Source organism: Vigna radiata, chromosome 1 (assembly GCF_000741045.1).
Source record: "Vigna radiata var. radiata cultivar VC1973A chromosome 1, Vradiata_ver6, whole genome shotgun sequence".
Classification (NCBI taxonomy): domain Eukaryota; kingdom Viridiplantae; phylum Streptophyta; class Magnoliopsida; order Fabales; family Fabaceae; genus Vigna; species Vigna radiata.
Window position 1 is genome coordinate 20,817,067 of NC_028351.1, and position 22,619 is coordinate 20,839,685.

Sequence of the window (22,619 nt, forward strand, 5' to 3'; positions counted from 1 at the left end):
ATATTTTGTAGTGATGTACTTACAAGTCATTGAATATTTATTAGACAAAAATTACATTTATGTTAAATTATATTTATAAAAAAAATATAAGAGAATCTACATTCTTCACGTTTTTCTTAAATTTAAAATGAGCATTCATTTTTTTATATTTTAATAAAATAATACTCAGATTTTTTTTACTTTTTTAAATAGATATTTATTTATTTTCATTTTTAATAAAAAAAATATGTGGGGTCGCTATCTTTTTGTCTATTTTGAGAATTGGTTAGTTGATGGGTGGTGGATCACCATTTTATTTTTCTGCTTTTAAAGAGTTGTTGCCATAGTGCAGCAGTAAATGATTAACCAACCATTAAAAACTTTAATTGATATATAGTTAGGTGTAACAATTGATTGAATTTAAGTACTATCTGAGTAAAATTATGCATTCCTTAATGATCAATAACATCGATCTCATCTCTTATTGAAAGTGATAGTTTTGACCACAAAATTAGAAGGTAAAACTTTTCCTATTTTTTTTTTTTTAAATTCATCACTACTAAAGTCTTTCTTTAATGATATTAAAAAAAATATTTAAAACAAATATATATAACTTTTTATAAGAATAAAATTAAAAAAACTCAAGTATCTTAGAAAAACTAAAACATATATATTTAAACCGTAAATTAATCTAGCATTTACCCATTAAATGCACCACTGTGAAAATATTATTTTTACTTTTTTTAATAATAAATTAGAATGAAGACTTATGTGAGTAATATGTATATTATCTAAAACATCTATGGCTTTTATGTTAACAGATGGAAATTATAAAATTTATCAACGGTTTATATATATTTTTGTTATAATATTTTTAAGTGATAGGTTGGTGATGTAAAATATTATTATGATATTTATTGATTATAAATGACAATAATTTAGTGTAAATATTATAAAAGAATAATTATTTATGTTAAAATCAAAATCTAAACAATCAGAAACTATTTATTTTTAAAAAACCATTACTAAATGGGAATAATGTAATTTATATCATTATTAAAAAAATCTGAAAACGAATAGAATCAAGTGATAAAAAGTTTGATTAAATGGGAAAGGAGAAAAAAAAATTGTACCAAAAAGAAAAAGTGGTTTGCAAGCTTGATACTTGTCGACAACCAAGCTCAAATATTATATTAAAGTATTTACACCCGTGTAACACACGGATATTTAAAATTATAATATTATATTAATTTTAGGTTTTATAATTAAAAAAATTATATAAATTAATAATATTTATAAGTTAATTGATATAAATTAAAAATACTATAATAAAAATATAAAATATATGTTAATGTAATTTTAAAATAATCTTATATATATATATATATATAAAGGAAAAATTCATATTTATGAATTATATTATAAAAAATATAATAAAACTGAAATAAACTAGCGTAACATAGTATTTTAAAGGGTTAAATATGTTTTTAGTCCTTATACTCTGGGGCGATTTTGGTTTTAGTCCCTTTTTCAAACTAAGGTACAATTTAGTCCCTCAACTTTAGAAAACTCTGGTTTTAGTCTTTTTACCAAATTTTTTTAACTTTATTTGTTGTTTCAAATGCGTTTCTCAGTTAACATTGAAGCAAAAATATGTCAAATAGTGTAAACAATCCAAATGCTATAATGAAACGTGCTTGAAACAGCAAATAAAGTTAAAAAATTTTGGTAAAAAGGACTAAAACCAGAGTTTTCTAAAGTTGAAAGACTAAATTGTACCTTAGTTTGAAGGAGGGACTAAAACCAAAATCGTACAGTAATTTAAGTCAAATATGAATTTTCAAAAATTAAATAAAAATATTATATATATTATACAAAATAATTTTTATATATTTTATTTTATATGAAAATAAAATAAAATAATTAAGAGCTATAAAAATAAAATATTTTAAAAAAGTACGATGAAAAATAATTAAAAGAAAATAAAAACATATAAATATAATAATAATTACTAAATTTTGGTTCAAATATATAAGTTTAAATATTAAGTTAAAAAATTAAAATAAACCATCATACATAATTATTAAGAAGAAGAGTAATATAATAATGAAAAAATTTTGGTTTAGTCACCAAATATAACAAAATATAAACATTAATTTTGAAACATTACATTTGCAAGTGATAATGAATCATTATCTTCACATATTACACAATGCATAAATCATTGTCCTTTTATATTGAGAAATAAAATATTCTCTCACATTACATATTGTTACTTAGAGAAGTATAATCATCATTATAACATATGAAATTAACAAAAACATTAAAGATATCAAATAAGGATACCAATATATAAATACAAAACCCTGATAAAATTGTTGACAATGCATATCACAAAACAAAACTACTAAAAAAACATTAAAGACCTCATTATATATTGTTCTTAAATACTATAGGATTCAACAATAAACTAACTAAAGTACAGTGAATTGTAACATATTAAATTAACAAAAACATTAAAGATATAAAATATGAATTCGAAATAAGAATACCAATACAAATACAAAGTTCTGATAAAATTGTTGCTAATACATATCATAAAATTAATGTCCTTATTGAGGCAAGAATTGTAACACGTTGCATTCAGATTTGGACTCAATTAGAAGGCATCATAGCTCATCATTGACAATTTTAAATTCAAATTTCAAATTTAAAAAAGACTTTAGGTTACATGACCAAAATAAAGGTGGATGCAATAGAGTGCATAGGCATGGATTGGTGAAAGAAGAAAGTCTCCGTAACAAATTAGGTTTCCACAATGGTGAAAGTAAGAGAAAGTGAAAAAAGATACAGATCCTTGACTTGTAGTAGAAAAATTAATATTTATTATTAATTATGATATTATTCTTATTATTATTATTATTATTATTATTATTATTATTATTTTATTACTTTTGTAATTTTATTATTATTAATATTTTTTGCATTCATTCCCAACCTTCAACAATCTCCTCTGCATAACCTAGCAGTCCCTTCTTAGAATGGGAAGCTAAGCCATCTAGCATATCATATATGTAAAAGGTTTCAGGGTGTTCCCTATCCTCAACTGTAAATACAGTAGATTTCCTATTCACTTGAATAATACTCTGCCCAGGAGATTTCCTCAGTCGAAGATATTTCATCTTCCTTCTGATATCTGCAACTCCATCCCACATTTCGGCTGATGCATATATGTTAGCCATCTCCACATATGGAACTGCCACTTGGGGCTCCAATTCAAATAGCTGTTCAGACACATACTTACCCATCTCCATCTTATCATGAAGTTTGCAAGCAGAGAGCAATGCACTCCATATGCCAACATCAGCTTTAAAAGGCATACTTCTAATCATTTCTAAAGCTTCTGTGAGATGTCCTTTACGACCAAGAAGATCAACCATACAAGAATAATGTTCTATACCAGGGCTTAAGCCATACCTTTGTGTCATCATGTTGAAGCACTCCAATCCGCTTTCTAGTAAACCTCCATGTGCACAAGCTTGGAGAACAGCAAGAAATGTTATGTGGTTTGGTTCCATCCCCATTTCTAACATCATAAAAAATAGGTCCAAAGCATCTATAACATCTCCATTCAAAGCACAGGCACTAATCATGGTTGTCCAGGAGACGACGGTTCTGTTAGCCATGCCATGAAAGACCTCCTTAGCATCATTAAAAGATCCACACTTGGCATACATGTCAATTAGTGCGTTACACACTACAACATTATCTTTTAATCCTTTGTTGACAGAGTAATTGTCAACCCATTTTCCGAGTTCAAGCGCCCCCGTCCGGCCACAGCCTGAAATCAAAGCAAGCACAGTAACCAAATCCGGTTTCTCACCAGAAGCTTCCATTGCATTAAACAGGGTCAATGCCTCACTCATAAATCCTTTCTCAGCGTACCCACTAATCATAACAGTCCATGATACACAGGTTTTGTCAGACATGCAATCAAACAAAAATCTTGCCGATTGAACATCCCCGCCTTTGGAATACATACAAAGAAGAGTATTCACCACACATACATCAGAATCACAACCCAACTTAACTCCATGAGAATGTACTAGCAAACCATGAAACAGTGCCATAGGTTGCACGCATGACAAAAGCAAATTGAGAATTGTGCTAATGTCTGGGGAAAATGCACCATCTAGCATCACTTTGTAACAATTAACAGCCTTGACATACTTTTCAAATTTCGCATATGCTGCGATCATAGAATTCCAGGACACAACAGACCTTTGACCAGCGTCAATTTCATCAAACACTGTCTCTGCCGAGCCCAAGTCACCACACTTGGCATATCCAGCAACCAAAGTGTTAGCCACGGAAAGATCATCACGAATACCAATTCGAATCCCAAAGGAATGAACTGCACCCAGAAAAGTCAGACTTCTCACACGCAAAATGACGTCAATGAGTAGCAAAACAGTGACTGAATCAGGACGAATCCCCGAAAGCCTCATCTGACGTAGAAGATAAGACAGCCTATCAAGACAGCCAAACTGAGCAAAACCCACCAGCATTGCATTCCAAGAAGCAATGTCCCTGACGGGCATTTCAACAAACACATTGTGTGCATCTTCCAACTGACCACACTTGACATACATATCAACCATTGCAGTTTGCACGTAAATGTTGGATTGAAAGCGGGATTTGAGGACCTGAGCATGGATGATCTTGGAGTTTAGGAGATGGGAGAGTTTGGCGCATGCTTTTAAGAGGAAGGGAAAGGTGGAGTTGTTGGGTGTGAGGGCAGATCGCTTCATGTGGCGGAAGAGAAGAAGAGCGTGGTGGGCATGACCTTGATTCACAAGGTATCTTATTTCGGAGTTCCAAGTGAAAAGGGTCCATGAACGGTTGATGCATGGAGTGACACCACCACAGTAATGTCTTACCATTTCTCATTGCTGAGGTTCTTTCCAGCAACACTTGTTTGCCCAACAAAACAACATCATTCATAAACGGTCTGAAAAAAAAAAATTAAAAACAGTCAGTTAAATAATAAAATTAAAAAATAATTACTTTAATTTAAAATAAGCTTTTAAGTTTTATCTAAATGATAAAATTAAAAAATAAATGTGGACATAAAAATGAGAAGGGTAGATATAACTCGAATACTCTTAAAAGAACCTATTCAAAATAGGAAATTAGAAAGAATATTTTATTAATTTTAACATGTATGTACATAGTTATTTTAGCCTATATAATTTGCAAATAAATATTTATTTATAAGATTAAATTTATATTAAATAAATACTTTGTAATGCACGAATTATGTTATGGTTAAAATTTATAATAAATAAATATGTATAACGGGTGTTAAAATGGACTCCTATGATTACTTTAGGTTTGGTTGGATTTTAATTTTTCAAAATCGAATTAGATCAGACTAGCCTAAATGGAAAAGAATTTTGGAATATTGAACTTGTCCCGTCATTAGATGGGTTGGCCAACTTTTTATCCATTCCTTCATTAGTTCACCCATAATTTTTTTACCATCTATCACAAATAGAATCCATTCACTATTTTCTTCTTCCTAATCATAATTATCTTTATCTCTACATTAAGAACTTATTTCATGCTGCAAAAATTTAAATTTGCAAAGAATCTCAATCCATTAAAATTAGGACAACTAGAAATTTCAATTAGCAAAAATTATGGCAACTCCTGAAATCATAGTTAAGGCCATTGTGGGTCACCTTGTCACTATGGAGACTCCTTTCTTGATCTTGCTCTCTCTTGTACCATGTAGCATGCATGGTGCGTGGGTCGCGCACGCCTCCTCTCGATCTCATATAGTGGTGGTTGCTCCCCTACTCTCGATCTCTAGTGGTGGTGGTCGTGAACCTCCTCTCAATCTCTTGTGGTGGTGGTCGTAGTCTTCCTCTCGATCTCACATGGTGATGATCACTTGCAACGTGTTTGTGTGGTAATGGTGGCTCACAAGTTAGGTGACATTGTGTGGGTTGTGACTCTTTGAGTATGTAGTGTGTTTTGTATATGGGAAGAAATGTTATGTTTCCTCAGTATGGTAGGGCAACTCTCTCATCTCTCTGTGTTGTGTTGTGGGCGTTGAGAATGATGAAGTAAAACAAAAAATAAGAAATAAAACATATTAAACGAGTTGTAGACGGGTTAAGCTCCTCTGGACTGATGGGTTCAAAAACATGACTTGACTCTCTTTTCTGTGTCAATGGTTGGCTAACCCATTTTGACATTTATAATATATTTTATATTATAAAGATAAAAAATTGATGTGATATACAATTATTTTTAATCATTGACTATTTTAAAACAAAATTGAAATTCAATTTTGAAAATATAAAAACGAGTGAGTATAAATTGTTGAAATAATAAAATTCTTTAAACATATTTTTTGTAAGGAAAATACATTTTTATTGTAAGGATCTAAAATTAAAAATAATCTTTATAAAAAAACTTCATTATTGTATTATTAAAAGGTCGGCTATAAATAGAAAAATTAGTTAATTGAATTTTATTTTATAAAAGTTCATTGTTCCAAAAATTATCACTTTTTTTTTACTCTTTATAATATATATTCATTTGTTTGAAGATAAGAATGCACTATATAAGTCTTAACATAGAATTCTACGATCATAACTTATCATAATTTTATTTTGTATAAGTTCATTTTAATTCCTGCCCTGAGTCAATATTTAGTAGTTTTTAATGCATGCACTAAAGGACTTGACATTGTGTCTCAAAGGTATTAAAAATGAATGTATGTTTAACTAAGATTGTTATGGTATGTTAAGATCGTTGGTCTAAGTTTTCTATGTACAGATAAAACATATTGTGAAAATTAGAGTTCTTGGAGCTTAATGAGTTTTCTATTTTAAATAAGTTGCTTGTGTGAATGATATTTATGATGAGTAGTAATGTTGTTTGATTTTGAGATGTGAAAAATACATAGGTGCTTTTATGTGTTAATATAATTTGTTTGTGTATGAGTTGAATTGATCTATTGTGGATATACACATGTATATGTGTGTGAGAAAGAAAGAGAGAACGATCAAGTATAGTAAAAGCAAGAGTCATAATATGTTCTAGAATAAACACACATATGTGTGTGTTGTGTGCGTATGCATAAGATAGGCTAAGTAAAGAAAGGATAGGGGCCATAATCTATGGATGCATGTGTATGTTCATTTGAGATAGTTCGAGTGAAGTTAAGACATAAATCATAATCTATTATGAATGTAAATGTGTGCATATGTGTGTGATACACATAGTAGAGTCATAACAAGAACTATAAATATATTATTGATGTGTGTATAAGAGAGAGAGGTTGAATAAAGGACAATGACCATAATTTGTTGATTGAATGTCTTCATGATATGAATGTATTATTTCCAAGAAGAAACACTATTGTATGATTTTAAAAATTATACTAAATATGAATTCCTTAACAATATTGTTTTGCTTTTATTAATTATAGACTCACATAGAGAAAGATATTTAGGTGGTGAAAGTTAATGAAAAATTTATAACCTATGAAAGAGAACCATTTCAAGTTAATTATATAGAATTTATCTTTTAATTAGCGGTTTAGTGTATGTTTTAATGGTATCCTCATGATTATTTATTTTGAAAGTGTTTTCTAATACATATTTTCACGACATGAAATACTATCTAAAACAAAATTTCCGCAACAAGCTTTTTAAAATAAAATTTCATAATATATGAAATGTTTTTGTTGGAATGAGCTTTCTTTAATAAGTTTTTCAAAATTCATAAGATGTTTTTCGAAACAGAACCTATGGAATAAGATTTTCAAAATAATTTTTCTAAAACATATACGAAATGTTTTTTACAGTAAACTTTTCACCACACTTATACTCTCTTTTTCTTCTAAAAAAGTGTAATAGAAAATGGAATTGCAATCAAAGATACAACATAGAAGAAGAAGATATAATGGCGATAATGGTTATAAGGACAACGACGATGATAGAATGTGATGCAGTGAGGAAGCATCGATATTTTAATCTTTTTGTTATTAGCATGGAATTAGAGGTAGTAATGGTGAAGGTAGAACAAGAAAAAGCCTAACCTTAAGGTTCCATTGGTGTGATGAAGAGAAATAGAATTAATAAATACAAATACGTGAGAAGGAAAATAAGAATTCAAAGTGTTCGAAGGAAATATTAAAAAAAAAAATAAGAAGAGAGCTAGAAATTAAGAGGAATAGAAGAGAAATAAATTGAAAAACACTAAAATATATATCCCCTCTTACACTCTTGGGTCATATTTTTCATCAAACTTATTTCTGGCTAATTAAGAAGGGTAAAACTTTTGAAATGTAAAACAAAATAAATGATAAATATTTTAATGAAAGAATCCCTCAAAAAGAAGAAAGTATTACTAGGAAGTGACAAAAATGTCCATGTAATACAACATTTAATAGAGTTTTGTAACGGTGTGAGAGTGAGAGTGAGAGTGAGTTTGGGTTGAACGTGGCAGATCTTTTCTCTTACGTGGGATCTGTTGGGTGATTTTATATATATTTGATGTGAGAAAAGAACAAGATGATCCAACCTAGTTCTTGAGGATCGAGCTATGTTGCCGAGGAATCCGGGGACAGGTCAAAGAAGAATACTGAAACACTCTTCATTCGATCTACATTATCTCAATAAACAATATCAACTATCAAAATCCTGTCAATGCTGTCGCCTCAATTTTCAAAACCTCTACTCCTTCTTACTATAGCTACTCCTTTCTATCACACATACCCTACACCTTTCTATCTACAATAATACAATGAAACTCATCATACCGGCTTTCTTTCTATTTCTCATGTTTACCTTCAATGTCTTTTATGTTTTTCAAGGGGAAGCACTTATCAGCCAAGGAGTTCCACCTTCTGGGAGTTCTGCAACTATTGTGAGTTTCAATCTCTGCTCTGTAATCTACATCTTCATAATTTGTATTACTTCATTTGATTTATGGGAATAACTTAAGAGCGTAATCTTCCTGTACTACTGCTAGTAACTATATATATCAATCTATCATGAATTATTATTATTATTATGTTTTTCAAGATAATTACTGTAAAATCATTCTCTGAATAAATACAATTGTAATGAAACTCACCGAGGATAAATGGAGATGTGAATAGGGTTTGATAAATGTTTTTATTAGGGAGTAACTATATTTAATTATGCAGACAGGTGGCTGCGAAAAGCAAAGGAGTGAATGCAAGGAAGAAAGAAGTGGGTGGGAAGAAAGTGTATTAGAGAATGAAGATTATGTGTATACCAACTCCTTACCTTAGATGTTAAAGTTTAGCTTCGTTGCTTGTCTTGTAGTAAGAGGAATTCTTCTGCGAGATAATGTGTTCATGTCCAAATGTAAAGGATCTATAGCTTTTTATTTATGGTTTACCGGTTTATAACGATGTTGTTTCTTTCGCATTTAGACATTTCTTGCTGTTGAGTGGTATTTGATTAGTATAGCTCTACGTCTTCTCGATTGGAGTTGGCTCATTCAGATACTTGCAACATTTTTCACTGCGAAGTAAAATTTATGAGTATGAGTGTATGACTGCATGAGATTTCTCCATAACAAAACAAGTGTGTTATTGAACTAATTCGCAATAAAGATACGTGCAAGGCTGAGATTGGGATTAGTTTTTACAAGAATATAATTTGAGGGTTTCAGACTAACTGATCCTTCAGAAGCTTTTTGCTTTTACCAATTCTTTATCACGCGAAAATTTAGAATGCCTCAACTAATTTTTAAAATTTTATTCTCTATTGTTTCAGTAAAATATAATATAAGAAAGAGTTAACAAAATTAAATGGTATAATTAATTTCTAACATTCGTATATTAGACATTAAACAGTAACCATAATAACTGCATTTTCTGACAAAACGTCAAATCTATGACAAATACTTACATTTGTATCTTCATTGGACAAAGTTATGTACGAGTTACAAGTAGAGCTTCCAGCTGTCAAACTATGTCGGAAGCTCCACCATACTATATGGTGATTACAACAATAAACGCTACACCAATGCCTATAAAATTTACAATATGGATGAGGTAAGAAAAAAACACTAGTAATTTAGCAAGGAGGTCCTATGGGGGATCGTGTTAATGACAAAACTGTGGCTCACCAATTGGTTACCTTAGCCCGATCACTTCAGCATGCCTGCCAGCCTTGGCACATGCTGATGTATGTCAAGATGTTAAATCTTAGTTTGAGCTTCAAATCAATTTCGTGACCCGAAGGTTGGCTTGTATGTTCTTATCATGACCGTAACAAAGATACGTGTCCATCCTAAATCTGCAGTGGATCAAAGGAAAGATGTATAAGTACATGGATCAGGGCAGCATGCCAAGAACCCAAAACAGTGTTCAATAAGAAATACAAAATATATATCAACCCATTTACAGGTAAGCCCCCTATTTTTATTTCAATTATGTAACTGACTCTGAAAATTGTAACTACGTGTAAGATTCCTAACAAACACAAGATATGCTCATACTTGGTTTGCAAACATCATATTACATACATGAGAATATATAATGTCAAGAAATCTAAGAATTTTCACACAATTATATTTAATTGATCATACCACGAAACAAGGTTTTCGAAATTTGAATTTCCCTAAATTTGAGTTTTCCACACCAAGGAGAAGAGAACCAACCAACCGATATCCCTACTAATACAATACAGAGACTAAAATGCATAGACCCGCATTAATATACTTTGACTTGAAATTAAAAGGTAAATATCAGAATTTGCATTCTGCAACCCCTTAAATAACATTTTTTTTTATCCAAAAAGCAGGTAGATCTCCGTTAATGGACTAAGTAGAAGGTGCGATGGTGAGATACTAGATCTCTACCCCAAACTTCAAGATAACAAATATACGGATTTTTCACTTAAAATTTGTCTTCTTCAGTGTAACCCATCATTAATCAGTGAAGGCTTCACCGTTCGCTTGAACCTAACATTCTTCCTCTCGAAGTGTAAATCCAAATATGTTTGCTCCCCCTCAAGATGGGGTTTAGCAATTAAAGTGTTCTTAAATGATCCATCTAAAAACTTGGTTGTGAAAGAATTCGTGACAAATATTCTGCCGAACAAAAACATCTTAAATACTTGTTAGGCAGCTAGAATAAACTCCAGAGGAGATGGACCAGCATTCATGGGTTAAGTGAAAGAACAGGCACGCTAGACACCCCATCTCAACCTAAAACCAAAGACAAGGAACATATGGGCCATTCCTCTATATTTTCCTCACTTAACCTATGTCTAACCAGCGTGGGATTTCATACTCACTTCACTTGAATTCCCCAGGGTAGAAAACAACGAGAATTTGTCTCCTGTTACAAACAAGGATTATGACTCAAGGTTATTGATTACACTAAAAATAAAAAAGAAAGAAATAGAACACAATTATAAGGGTGTTACCAGAATACCAGTTTTTTTTTTCTTTGTTCAAGGACCAATAGACGATCATGGCCAAAAGAAAAAACCTATTATCCACATGAATAGCTAATCTGGTTCAAAATTGTAACATAAACGAGTTTATTAGCCACTGTCAGAACACAGTATGCTACTGTGTCTACTAACTGGGTGATGCCATCAAGTAACATTTTCTCACATCTAAAATTGGCAAGTTGCATGTTTAAACTCACCATAAATTAGTTCTCAAATTAAGACCGAAGTATATAAAAGCATTCAATTCACAAGGTTCCCAACCATAGTGGGGTCTGAATAAGAGGCTCAAATCTATGCACGTAGAGACTATGAGCAGGTAAAAAGAAACGAAGACCATAAAAAGAACAGCACAATGCACAAGCCTACACCATGTTTGTCTTTGGGATGGGTAAATCGTGCACAACATTACCGATAAGAATGAGAGGCTGTTTGCATAACTAGAACCCATATCCACCAGGTCCCTAGGCTTAAACATATACCATGATACGCAATGCAGAAGAATGGCATGTCAAAAGCATGCCAAATAATCTTTTTGACCACATAATTCCCATTTAGCATAGTATCTTAACACAAAACATACAACATCCAAAAAATTTAAAAAGAAAAAGAAATTCACCAAGTAGTTGCTTATGCAGTCCCTGTAACCAGCCTTTCCCGTTCATCTAGCTTCTTGATCTTCACAATGCCAAAGAGCACTTGAAAACCAAAGATTGCACAGAACACATATGCTATAGTGGCAGGCACCTGAAATAGATGGCATGAAAATTAAAAATGAAAAAGTGCCACTACCACCAGACCATCAATTAATTGATTGAAAATCGCCTTAATGAAGATGAAACGAGAACCGCTTACCTTAATTGAGTTCAGATACAGAATTGTTGCAAGATTTATTAGGCTCCCAGCAGCTATTGCCTATTAATTGACAAAAAGGCAACATATTATCCGGCCAACTTTTCTCATCTCTTGTCATATACACATATCATACATATATTCAAAGTATTGATTCTAAAATATCATGCACATGGTTTATAAAATGTACGTGCATGGAATATACTTCTGTTAAGAGCCAACTAACTATACACATCCACTATTCACTCAAAAATCTCTTGAAAGATAAGAAATGCTAGATTGATTTTTATTAAGTTGAAAAATAATGATTCAAGCCTTCCCAAAACATGAAAATACTCCTACACGCAAGGCACTCATAAACGTCCCAAACTAATAAAAGGAAAACTACAAATATTTGAAGGTAAGTAAGCATATCCAATGTAGTTCTATGTCATCAGAGCAGGAATAGGTATCCATTAACTTTCCATAATTTAGAGTTCTATTTATACAAAAGCAAACAGTTTTAAATCGATACTGTTTGAAGGGCATGCATAGCTACAGAAAATGACAACTGGCTATTTTAATTGGACTCAATGAGTCAAACCAAATCCCAAAAACAAGTTAACTTAAAATTTCACTGTGTTAGAGGGCAGATTTACTCACATTCCCTATTGTCTTCTGGACAGCGGCAATACGCTGGAATGCCCTCTCTGATTCCAACGCTCGGACTCGGAGCTTTAGGTCACCTTGCTCCTGTGCAAGAACAAAGGACAGGAGGATGTGATGTAGAATTCCAGAAATCCAGAACAAACAACAGATGTGAATCAAACGAATAACTGAGTGTACGTGTTGGTTAGAAGTTTGGAAGTTGCTAAACAGAGATATTTACAGATCCTTATGCAGGAATGGAGAAGCGACTTTTTGTTTCGTCCGAATAAACATAAGTTACGTTAAACATAGCACACAACCTAATTATGTCTACAAAAATCCAATACACACCAATCTTTGGATGATTTCAGCAAGCTTTTCAACCCTATCAGCCTGTCTAAATAAATTGTAGAATGCTTGAGATTGTCTGTCCAATCTCTTTCTCCAATCCTGTACATTTAGAAGAAAGATATGAGAAAGGAATCATAATACTTGTCCTGACTTCAAACATAGAAGAACAAGTCTATGACTGCCTTTATGATAACTTCAACTCCTGCCTCACGGAATTTTAATAACTCCAGAGCATAACTACAGGATCAGGAAAGATAGCCATGTTAGATATGCAAAGCATATAATTAAAACATTTTTTAATGTCTAAAAAGAATTAAAACATTATTAAATATGAATAGGGTACTCACGGTCTGGCAATCTCTGTAATATCAAAACGAGGATCGAGGCCCTTTCCAATGCCGTCCAACACTGCAATAAAAATAATTACTGGTAACCTTGCAGTTATAGGCATAGAAGATACAAAAGTGACTCATTAAACTCCCAATATTAACCTGAGAAGGCTCTAACAACAAATGTGAATGTAGCAGGAAAACGAAAGGGCTGGTCTGCTGCAATGGCTAATAAATCCTCACCTGTTTAAAGTATAAGAGCTACAAGTAAGTGAAAAAGGACTAAAAAATGTTACTGAACAAAATCACGCTTGGTTTGATGGAATGATGAAATGGGAATAGTAATCAAACTATTATTTCTATGTTGTGTTTGCTATGAAAAGAAATAAAACGATGACTTCATTCCTTCTTTTATGTTTCATATGATATGACTAAGAAAATACAAGAAAAATAGACTTGGCCTGCCAAGTGTGAGCCAATCAAACTTTTGGGCTTAATTGGTCTGAAACAAATATATTGATCCAAAAGGATTTGTCACCCAAACAGGTAAACCAGACGAGATGGGCCAATTTTAAAACATGTTGGAAAATGGAATCGGATACCATCACTTCTGCAATGGAATACATATTCCCATAATTGTACCCGAAATGTCCATTCCCATTCCAATAACTTAACCAAGTATGGGAATAGGAATGATATCCATTTGACGAAACCTGCATTGTACTAATAGAACATAAACACCCAAGAAAGTACTGAAGTTCGGACTTACAAAATTCTTATAGTTGACACAATAGGTCATGTCAAACTTTACGAATGAAATCACTTTAACCAATCAAGAAACAAAATAGTATGTCGAACTGTATATAGCTTTTGACCTACTTGAGTGCTACGGGATAAAATAATAAGTCCAATCCATAACCCATAGCCAAAACAATATATGCTTCACTATGACTCATCCTTTTTTATCTTCACATATGCCTCATTTCATGGACAATAATTGTTTTATGCATACATTCAGATAATCTAAACTTAAAGACACAATAAACCAGATGCATTACCAATAGCAGCCAGACGTTCTTTCTTCTTCATTACTTTTTCCTCTTTGCTTAATGGCTTTTTGAATCCAAGTTCAGCCGTTGCCATCTCTCTCTCTCTCTTTTGTGCAGCCAAACGCTCTTCAAAACTACAAAAGGAAAAATAGTTCAAGAGCTCAACATCAGATATTCTAGTAGGTTGCTAAAATAACTAATGAGTACAGACGTTCTAAACCATAAAAATATTAGTGGGAATATAGGCTTATCAACAAGTAGTCAGAAATTTGCAGTAACAATTTTCAAATAATATCACTATTTCTTTTTCATTGGTGGGAAAAAAAAAGTCAAGCACTTTGACTCTGAGTCGGTGCAATTTGATCCTACCACTTGAGCCAACCCTAGTATCACTATACTCTAGACATATCTACTCAGGACAGCCAGATACTTAAGCACAAAGCCCAATCAGGCAATCAATGAACAAAATTTCCCTTTTCCGAGATAGAAGGCTTAGAATCTCCTATCCACAACACTTTCTTAAGGTAGTTTTAAGCAGCCTCTGCAGGAATCACAGTCAATATTTTACATGCTACTGCTACTGCTACATTATGATATTGATTTATAGAAATACTACTTCTAAGTCATGTAGATGTTTTGAATTGTTTCGTGCATTGCCATTAAATAGAATAAATTACCTATTAAGGAAGAACTGAGCTGTTCGTCTAACAGCAGTCATATCTCCAGTTGGGACAAGAACACCCATTTGAATCATTGATTGAAGGACCTGCATCGGTACACAAGCTCCATTGGTAAGTAATTTAAAATTGAGAATGGAATATCATGCTACATTCTTCACGATCTTTATGGAACACCATCCATAAAAACCAATTATACCTTTTCTGGATTCTTCTCATAAATTCCATAAAAAGCTTCAAGTAAACCTTCTCGAATATTCTGACTAATACTGTAAGGCACAACATCAATCATAAATGCAAATGTATTCATCAAACCCAGAGTGTGTTTGAAAGGTACTATCATATTTTAAATTTACAGAAAAGATAAACAAATTACCTTCCCATCATTCCGAAATCATAAAAGATCAATCTTCCACCATTGACATCATCAACTGCAATATTTCCGGGATGCTGCATGAATGGTATAAATATTACTTACAGCTTACAAGAGTGTCAAATTGACCCCCTAGAGTGGTAATGATCCAAGATGAAAAATCTTTATCCCTCATTCAACACAGTTTCTTCCCCAGAGAAGGAAAAAAAGGCATGGCAAAGTAATATTTAGCGAGTCCCTAACATAGTATTTTGGATACTTGGCAGTCACTATTCCTCAACAAAGGAAGTTACTTCTAATACCCTCATGAATAAGCCCTAGGGAAGCTTCCCGAGGTAATATATGATAATTGATATGACACAAGCAGCATGCTTTTTGTACCTCAGGCAAAAGATGCTCTAATATCATAGTATAGGAGCAAATTCAGAGATAGTAAGCATTGTATGTTGGCTACACCATACAATTTACCGGCTACAAGAAAATCCAAATAAATCATTAATCCTCTATTTGCATTAGAAGTAAAATACATGCAAAAAATATACAATAGATGGAAGTAAAACAGAAATAAAGTAAAAAGTTGTTTTGAAGAATAGGAATAAGAAGGAAATGGAGAAATTTCTCTCCACTTGAGAAGAAGAGTGGGTAAGAATAAATTAATTGTACAAAAAGCTTTTTAAACTAGTTAAAAAATGTACTTGAATAAAAGATGTAAACCTTTTACTGTAGTATATTTTTTTAACAACCATCTATTTTTATAAAAATATTTACTGAATTTAAAAAGATAAACACAAATAATCACACTCAAACACATTTTTCTCCATTTTCATGGCAACTTTGGGGTTGGGGGGTATATGCCGCACCCATCCAAACACATCCTTCCTATCTCCTCTCCCTCGTTCTAAAAAGATAAGTCATGAGAAACAACTCAACAATTCTAAGAACAAGAACAGTACTCACAGGGTCAGCATGGAAGAAACCATGTGATAAAATCTGCTCCAAGTAAGACTCCACTGCATATCGCCCTAACCTGTAAAAGATAAAGTAGACATTATGCTAATTCTGAAGTAGAAGAGAAAATGTCAATAGTAACTTGGCTTGATGAAATTCAGTTGACATTAACCTTTTCCGATCAACACCCAGTTGATCTAAAGCTTGTATTTTATTAATTTTAATCCCGGGAACATACTCCATTGTCAGAATCTGCATTGGAGAAATAGTTAAATTATATGCATAAAAAAAGAAATACATCAGAAGCAAAAATGAGAAAGACGTATAACTGCAATATGTTATCTATGAGAACTGAATGTTAAACCTGGGGTGTGGTATAATCCCAGTAGATTGTAGGGACTTTCACATAATCCAATTGCTTAAAGTTGCTTGCAAATAGTTCAGCATTAGCAGCTTCCTTGGTGTAATCAATCTCCTGAAAATATTTAACTCGTGTTACATTAACAAGGATCAGATAAAGTTAGGATGTGCAAGAAACATGTGCAAACATCTGCAGAAACAAGAACAAGATCCATAAATGAATACCAAAAGCCTACTAATCTATTACAATGGTCCTTTATATATTGGCGCTAAGCTCTAAAACTTAAAACGTGAAAAGCAATAATGCTGTTCAAGGTTTTAGAAAACAAGTGGTGACATGAAATTCTCAACAAGCATGACTCTTACTGAAGCATTATAATTACATTTAAAAACCAAAAGCCCCTCTTTTCCATTTTACTCGACCACCTAGCCAGGTAAAGTCATCTCCTTTCTCTTTACATAAAGGCGTATAAATAATCCTTCAGTAATCTTTAATAAAATTTTGCAATAAGATTTTCCATCATCAAATGTAACTTCATTGGTTTCCCCACAGGGAATTCCAAAAAGAGCAAAGCCAGCTTCTTGACACTTTCCCAAGAACCTGAACATAATCAAACTCTGCATGAGTTGTGATCCCGTGCAACCTTTATATTTGATTTTCCTAGAGCAGAATGACAACTTTATGATGGAGAGCCAGTAAACCAAACACGTGACATTCCAGGATATCATCACCTGATATAAAACAGAGGCACACTCGTCATAAATAGCAACCCAATCCCTCTTTGCACCGTCTGATTTAGGATCAATTTTTTGAAGATATTCAGCAATGACCTGGAGGAGGTAAACAAAGACCCAAGTATCAGTGGTTTACCTAGTTCTGCAAGTCTTCAAAGGAAGCAAGTTCTATTAGTAAAAATGTTTCATGTAAGAAAATAAAAAAAAAATAAAAAATAAAACCAAGTTCAAATTTTGAAAAAGATTTGTCAATCTTGGAAGGTTATGAAATATAGGAAATTAAGTTAAAGAGGAGGTAATAGAATTATCAGAAAGTAATATCACATTTTCACACAGCACTAAAAGTGCAAGCATTATATGACACTGACCCTCAGATTTTTAAGATCAATATCAAAAAGATCTTTGAGACCAGGCCTTTGCACTTTAACAACAACCTCATGCCCACTTAATCTTGCACGGTGAACCTGGCCTGCAATGGGGAAAAATATATTCACATTTCTTTCTTCTAATCAAATATTAAACCTAAAACCAAGGTACATTTAGTTGGGTTTCTTTCCCTGATTTCACATTTACTATTACAAATATGTGTGAAGTAAGACACTGATTACCAAGACTTGCAGCAGCTATTGGTTCATAGTCAAAATGATCAAAGATGCTGGCTAAAGGAGATCCAAGTTCTTCTTCAACAATAGCTATAGCTGTCTCGGAGGGAAATGGAGGAACTTGATCCTGAACTCAGAAAATCGGGTAACTTAGGCTTTGAGTAAATGCAAACTTAATATATTTCGTACTTCTCAATTTAACGTCAAACAGCACCAATTGTTGTAAAACTAAATAAATAACATTTACACCTACATCTGAAGAATACAAGGATAACAACACACATGATTGCTTAGAAAATATAGGGAAACAAATATAAATAAATTTCAGATTAATACCTTCGAGAATAAACATCCTCATAGGGGTTCATAATGACAATGTATAATGAACAATTTTTCAGAGAACTTTAGCAGTAAAATGCACAGACTGAGACATTCGACCTTAACATATTTCACAAGTATTTTCTTTTCTTTTCAACAATTAAATTATCTGAATTCGTAAGATCATTAAGAGATTAAAAGAGTAAAATGGTTTTATTAATAAAAATTTACTCAACAAGAAACAAAAGGAGACCATCACAAAATAACAACAACTAATAGAAAGCAAACAACAAATAAATATCTAATTGAAGAACAAATCCAGAAGCTAGGGAAATTTTCCTGTTCTTCTGAAACTACAAATACCATAAATAAACTAGATAAAAAAATAAAATACAACATAAGCACAATGCAAGGAAATAATCTTATAACATAAGTTCAAACCAAAACTCCAATTCCACCTGAAGTTCAGACAACTGGTCAACATATTCTTGCGGAAGAATGTCCACTCTTGTGGAGAATTGCTGGCCAATTTTGATAAACGTAGGACCTAATCTCAGAATGCTCTCCTTCAGCCACTTGGCAAGGATCTTTCGCCTTAAGGTTTTCTTTTCCTCTGTCATTCCTCCTGTAAATAATATCTTTTTGCGTCAAATCAAAAACAAATGGTAACATTGTTGAGATTCCTCAAATCAATAAAAAGCACTTCACAATTCATATGTTAACCGGTTTATGTGTTGTTGCTAGAAAACGATTTTCAAACAGGAAAAATTGATAAATATCATAGATTCATAACACCGAGAATGACTATTTAGGTTCAAACATGCGCTTGGCATTAAGTGTAGTAAGAATCAACTCTGGCTAGCATAGCAACCTACCAAAATTTTCCAACTAGTAGACCTCAAGTTCATATGCATAATAAGAAATAAATATGTTCCAAATCTCATAGACATATAGCGAGACTGCAGGATTATGAATCTCAAGAAAAACAAATATACCTAAATAATCAAATTATGACTAAGGGCTCATATACTTACTATCTATGATTGCAATAACTCAAATGCTCACTCAACTAACTTTACACTAGAACTCCAACACCTAAGGAATAATGCTTAATCATATCGGTAATTTAGTACTACAAGTACCGTTTCTAGAATACACGACTGTTAGAAAAAAAACTCCCACTAGTAACACATTGAATACACTTTGCATTTGTTTATTGAATCAATAAAATCAACATATAATGGACCCCAAGTTCCTTCACATGAACACTCTAAGAGTCACTTCAGCAAATCCATGAACATTGAACACCTCATTCGCATCATGCCAAGAAGCCAAACAACAAACCTTTATAAGAGAACTTCCGATTGTTTAGCCAAGACTTGAAAATAAAAGTTATAACAAATCCCCAGATCTCCAACGTCCTCTGGATCATCGAATAAGTCTTGAACCTGCTCCATCGACCTCCAGGAGCAACCGCCACCTGCAAAAAAAAAAAGTCATAAGTTCATCTCACTCATCCAACCTTTTATGTTCCCCCTCTTCCGGCAGAGAATAAAAGACTTAATCCCTTCGAGATACGAAGGTTTATGTAAAAGTCCAACTTCTCCTAGCAAATGTTATTTCATACACACGAACCTAAAGATTGAACTCCTAAATAATCAAAGCCGTACATTAGAATCATACCTCAATCGGTGCTTCCGCACTTTGTTTTTTGAACCACGCGTCCTCTTTACCAATCTCCTCCAACCTTCTCTTCCGTCCATCCTCTCTCCGTTTCGACGCTCCCATAAAATCTTCCACCACCACTTCCGCCGCCACACCATTGCCATTGCCTTTAACGTACTTCACCAAGCTTCCATTCGCGCTCCCACTCTCCCTAACCCCGGAGACGCCATTCACGTAACCATTAACGGCGCCGTTACCACCGCGTCCGCTCGCAGCAACTCCGTTCCCACTCCACTCCACATCATTCACTCTGTCAATGACGGCACCTTCTTCCTTGACCGCGCGGAGAGCAGCATTGCGCCTGGAGCTCCGAACGGGAGAGCGAGAGTGAAATCTGGAGAGAGAACGGCGTCGTTTGGTGGTGATTTGCGGAGCAAGAAATTTGAGCTGGAGTAAGAGTAGAGACGAAGAGGAAGCCATTGATTAATGAGTGCGAGAAGCAGAGAGAGAGTGTAAGAGGATCAAAGCTGAACCCTAGATTTCATTGGAATGGAATTGGAAGGTGTAAGTGCGAGAGTGAAGAAACAGAAGAACAAGAGTAAGGAACGAAGACAGAGCAAGAGTTGAAGTGAAGTTACATAAGAACAAAAAGGAGTGGAAGGGGTGGTGATAAGGAGGACACGTGGCAAGAAAAGATGAGACACCAAAGTTTTGTAAGATTTTGATTGGTTAGGATTTTCGCGAGTTGCGTTCAGCCACAAAGGTCTTCGGCTTACGTGGAAGATATTTGGACGCTTTATGATGACGTGTCCGCTCCCATGATTTTGGCTTGCCAATTACGATTCAGGGCTATGCATCCGAGATAGCATACATGGTCCATTCACTATATCTTCTCCTAAATTTTCTCTTTTTCTTTTTCTATACTTATATTTTATATTTTTCAGATATTAACTATATATTAACTTAAGGACTTCACTTAAGTTAATAATCTCATAAACATTGTTTATTTTCTTAATCATGGGTGTTCAAACATGACTATTAATTAGGGATGACACAAAAACTCGTATCTATAGATAAAATTCATTACGAGTATTTAGTATTCGCGGGTAGTGTGTATTTTAATACAAGCTTGTTAACGGGTCATATTCGGATATCACATTATCCATACCCGCAGGTACCCACTATCCGCTTGAAATTATAATTTTATTCTTTGTCTTAATTATTTTCTAAACTGATGTATTCTCTCAAATCCTAAATATCAGTTATTTCTCCCTCATCACACTCCAACCATCTCTCAAACCCTAGATCTCAGTTCTTTCTCCCTCATCACACTCCAACTAGAAGGTTAAAGTTATTGCTTTTCCCTCCATTGTAGACGACCCAATGTTGGGGGTGAGGATGATCTGCGTCTTGAGTAGAGGCAACAACCTCACAGTGGCTATGACAGAGAGATGGCACGGCGAGGGTGCGACGAAAGCGTAGCCAGTGGAGCAGCAATGGCGCGACTCAAGAAGGCGTTCTTCCTCTCTTCTTCGTTGGGCCTGGCGGAGTTTTGCTGGATCAGGAGCGAACTCCTTTCTCCCAGTGTGGTGAGGCTTTGCGGTGGAAGCTTGGAAGCGATGAGGCGTTGGATCTGCGATTCATGAATTTTGCTTTTCATTTTTTCGATTATGATGAATCTTGTGAATGAGGTGATGGAGAGAAGGTTAGGTATTGCTTGTGGTTGAGATGGCTCATAATGTTGGTGATTAGTTTCGTAGTTGGTGCTTTTGGTGTTCTGTTTTTACCACTGAATCCTCTCATCTCCTATCGGACAGAGTTGAGTAAGTGTGGTGGTTGTTGGTGGCTTCGATGGCATTTCTCTTCTTCTTCTTCTTACTAGTATTCCTCTTCCTCATCTGGATATAACGAGGCAGTGACAATGTTTCCCGAAATTGAATCAGGCAAGTAGAGAAGGAGAGGTGTGTCATGTTCTGGCGAGGCGATTCACTCTTTTCACAGCCACGACATCTCACTATTTTCCCCTCTCTAACAAAACCTAAATTTGAGCCTCTTCCTTCAAACCCATTTAACTTTCTTCTTACTAATTAACGCGACAACAAAACAAAACCAATTGAAATCATTATTTTTGATAACTTTTTGGCAAGTATACCAAATCGTTACAAGTAATACAGTGATAAAGTCCAGTATCGTTCTCCTGAGGGAATTTGAGTTAAGTTGTTCAATTAAAATTATTTATCA

The 22,619-nt window shown here is 33.4% G+C and overlaps 2 protein-coding genes and 1 long non-coding RNA gene across 6 annotated transcripts; 1 reads left to right on the plus strand and 2 right to left on the minus strand.

Moving 5' to 3' along the window:
* Positions 1-2,944: 2,944 nt before the first annotated feature.
* LOC106759092 (pentatricopeptide repeat-containing protein At4g19191, mitochondrial) lies at positions 2,945-4,979 on the minus strand. The gene has a single exon (XM_014642105.2). The coding sequence runs from the start codon at positions 4,920-4,922 to the stop codon at positions 2,967-2,969; it is 1,956 nt and encodes a 651-aa protein (XP_014497591.1). The 5' UTR covers positions 4,923-4,979; the 3' UTR covers positions 2,945-2,966.
* Positions 4,980-8,472: 3,493 nt separating this feature from the next.
* Positions 8,473-9,606, plus strand: LOC111242518. The gene is made up of 2 exons (XR_002669630.1): positions 8,473-8,925; positions 9,209-9,606. It is a non-coding gene; the product is annotated as an uncharacterized LOC111242518 (long non-coding RNA).
* Positions 9,441-21,004, minus strand: LOC106770279 (protein ACTIVITY OF BC1 COMPLEX KINASE 8, chloroplastic). Of its 4 annotated transcripts, none has more exons than XR_001376400.2 (23): positions 20,397-20,858; positions 20,058-20,193; positions 19,172-19,338; positions 18,402-18,522; positions 18,162-18,262; positions 17,791-17,889; positions 17,063-17,173; positions 16,871-16,950; positions 16,708-16,777; positions 15,754-15,827; positions 15,577-15,646; positions 15,378-15,466; positions 14,710-14,834; positions 13,814-13,894; positions 13,670-13,730; positions 13,505-13,559; positions 13,323-13,421; positions 12,987-13,076; positions 12,348-12,407; positions 12,112-12,239; positions 11,474-11,554; positions 11,334-11,377; positions 9,879-10,331 (listed from the first exon to the last, which is right to left on the minus strand). XR_001376400.2 is itself a non-coding variant. In XM_014656099.2 (21 exons), the coding sequence occupies exons 1-20, from the start codon at positions 20,856-20,858 to the stop codon at positions 12,123-12,125; spliced, it is 2,268 nt and encodes a 755-aa protein (XP_014511585.1). In that variant the 5' UTR covers positions 20,859-21,004; the 3' UTR covers positions 9,879-10,331; positions 12,112-12,122. The 4 variants fall into 4 exon arrangements, 1 of the variants encoding a protein (XP_014511585.1); XR_001376399.2 differs by having other exon boundaries at positions 11,466-11,554; XR_002669628.1 differs by lacking the exons at positions 11,334-11,377; positions 11,474-11,554 and adding an exon at positions 9,441-9,551 and having other exon boundaries at positions 9,942-10,331.
* Between the last annotated feature and the right edge of the window lie 1,615 nt (positions 21,005-22,619).

What these genes read in the sequence shown, in the direction of transcription:
- LOC106759092 (XM_014642105.2), bottom strand. Translation starts at nt 4,922, where the DNA reads ATGGTAAGACATTACTGTGGTGGTGTCACTCCATGCATCAACCGTTCA.
- LOC106770279 (XM_014656099.2), bottom strand. Translation starts at nt 20,858, where the DNA reads ATGGCTTCCTCTTCGTCTCTACTCTTACTCCAGCTCAAATTTCTTGCT. An exon ending in AATAGCTGCTGCAAGTCTTG is followed by an intron (nt 18,263 to 18,401) that starts GTAATCAGTGTC and finishes TCCCCATTGCAG; the next exon opens with GCCAGGTTCACCGTGCAAGA. An exon ending in TTGATCTTAAAAATCTGAGG is followed by an intron (nt 17,890 to 18,161) that starts GTCAGTGTCATA and finishes TACCTCCTCCAG; the next exon opens with GTCATTGCTGAATATCTTCA.